A 2500-nucleotide genomic window follows, 5' to 3' on the forward strand; every position below is an offset into this window, starting at 1 on the left:
TTTTCGGCTCCGTGAGAGTGGTTTTGACACTGCATCAACTAATGCCAGTCAGTACACACCTGATTGCAATGAGTTGATGCAGCAGCGTCACCTAACTACCCTCTCTCACGGAGCTGTGTCCTCACAGAAAGCGAATGAAAGAGAGACGGCAGTTTGTATGGATCACGATGAGGTAATGTGTTTGTGTTGTTGATGTAAATAATGACTATTTCAGATAATGGTTATCTGATGATGGTGAAGCAAAGCAAACGTTGTGTTAGTACCAACCGCTCATTCATTTAGGAGTAAACACAGTCTAGTTTCGCTCTCGTGAAATTGTATACACGTTGCTTGGCAACGTCCTCGTCCCGCCCGTAGTCACTCTCTCTTTTCGCTTTTCTTCATTGCATTCTCTTTTTTTCTTTGATGGTTCAGCCCCGTTACCAGTCATTGTGACGACAAATAACTGTCTCAAACAAGGCTCCCGCTCCCCTTCCCTCACCTAGAGGGATAGGCTTCTCAAATCACGCTGCAGCGCCACACTGAAATCTGCAACCAATACGGATATGTGACCATAGAGCCTGCACGAGCGAACCGAAAATCGGACTGGGTGTGCGACCAGACCAAAAGCAGTAATAAAAACTATATAAAAACGTCTTTCTTTGCACTGATGGTCTCGTTTGCTGTTAAAGGTAATTTATGATTATCAGAGGAAACATGAGGCTGTTTCAAAGATATTTAAATGTTACTCGTAGCCGCTTTAATCTGTATGATTCAGAATTTTTTGCTACACTGCAAAATTTCAAATAAATTCAACTTTTATGAATTTTAATATTTCATGCAGAATTATGATCGTTCCTACTCATTCATACTTCATCGTAGAAACTCCATTCAAAGTTCTTCCTGTTCGTCTTGCACAGCAGCAGACTTTCATAATTCAAAATATTTTCATAAAATGTATAACTTTAGAGATATTAAAGGTTTAATAAACAAACAATCTCTCAATGTTAATTAATAGGGAAAGGGTCCAAACGCGAAGCATTTCGACATGACGCCAAACCTATCTCCTCATTCATACGTCATCCTAGAAACATGATTCTAACATATAAATATTCAGCTGACTTCCCTCTTTCATAATCTTAAACAGTTTTTTCAACAAATGTTTAGTTTTCTCATGAGACAGCCTTGTTTGAAGGCACGCAAACTCAAAATCAAACAGTGAGTGGATGGAGCTACACTCCATGATCGGATGTCAAATGAACTCCATTTTCAACTTGCTGGCCTAACCAAATTGTTTACAATACAGACCCAAATTTCACAGTGAATATTAATTGGAATCTTCTCATTCTCACGGTACGATCATTTTTTCTGTCAGACAAACGGTTTGCGTGTGAGAGGCAGAAGTTCAAGGCATGCGCTTCGGTGTGCTCTAAAGGTGGAGAGGTAACACAGCTGTTACCAATTGGCCCTGATTAGCTGTGACCACAGCACCATAGCAATATATAGTTCTCTTGTTGTGTTATTGAACACAGGTCTGGTGGCTTAGTGGTTTAAGCCCAGGTCTTGTAGTTCAAAGGTCTCAGGTTCGATTCCAGCTGAGGGAATACAATTTTCACCTCAAATCTTTGTGTGAAGGGAAGCATGTCTCGTGGTAAGTGCATATGGCACATTAAGCACATTTATGATTTTTTTTTTTTTTTTTTTTTTTTTTTTTTTTTTTAACCCTGAGCTTAAAGTTGGCGGTTCAAGTCCCAGTTACCGCAAAATTTAGACTTACACGGATTTTCTTCTAACTTTGCACAAATGTTTATTATGACTCAATTACAACCCCATAGGAGTTTAGAGGTCAAGTTTCAAGGTCATAATTCATTAATTTTTAATTAATTTTTCATAAATTGTATTATTCAAACATTCTATTCATTCAGATATATTCATCCTTCGTTCTTCATCAACATTCAGCAGTGAAGTCAATTTCAGCATCAGCTTCAGCATCAGTGTCAGCATTCACACCGCAATTTCTTCAAGGAATTGCAATTCTAGTTTTTATTGTTGTTTGTCTTTTTACTGTTTTTGTATTGTATTATGGACCGTTTTTCTCTGTGTCTGGAATAAAATTAAATCAAATCAATCAATCAATCATATCAGTGTGTGTGTGTGTGTGTGTGTGTGTGTGTGTGTGTGTGTGTGTGTGTGTGTGTGTGTGTGTGTGTGTGTGTGTGTGTGTGTGTGTGTGTGTGTGTGTGTGTGTGTGTGTGTGTGTGTGTCCTACGTTGACAGCTGAAGCACGGACCGAATCTCTCTTGTGTCTAAACTGAGTTCAGTCAGTTGGAATATGATCAACACCTGAACCTGGAATACAGACAGGGAGGGAGGGAGGGAGGGAAGGAGGGGGAGAGACAGACAGGGAGAGGAGGAAAAGGCACTTATTTTGGTTCCCTTCCCAAACAGTGGAAACTCAATTAAATGTGTGCCAAACAGAACCAGACCTCCCAGTGAAACAGAGGCTCAGTACAGACAATAG

At 39.7% G+C, this 2500-nt stretch overlaps 1 protein-coding gene across 1 annotated transcript in view; it reads right to left on the reverse strand.

The window, feature by feature from the left end:
* The window catches only part of LOC307262928 (integrin alpha-3-like), a gene marked incomplete at both ends in the record, with an annotated part of 51610 nt that overhangs the window by 23595 nt on the left and 25515 nt on the right, over positions 1-2500 (reverse strand). The window contains one exon of the mRNA XM_080043951.1: positions 2249-2328. Coding sequence (XP_079900077.1) covers positions 2249-2328 — 80 coding nt within the window. The remainder of the gene's footprint in view (positions 1-2248; positions 2329-2500) is intronic.

Source organism: Ammodytes marinus (genome assembly GCF_949987685.1).
Source record: "Ammodytes marinus genome assembly, chromosome: 16".
Taxonomy (NCBI): Eukaryota; Metazoa; Chordata; class Actinopteri; order Uranoscopiformes; family Ammodytidae; genus Ammodytes; species Ammodytes marinus.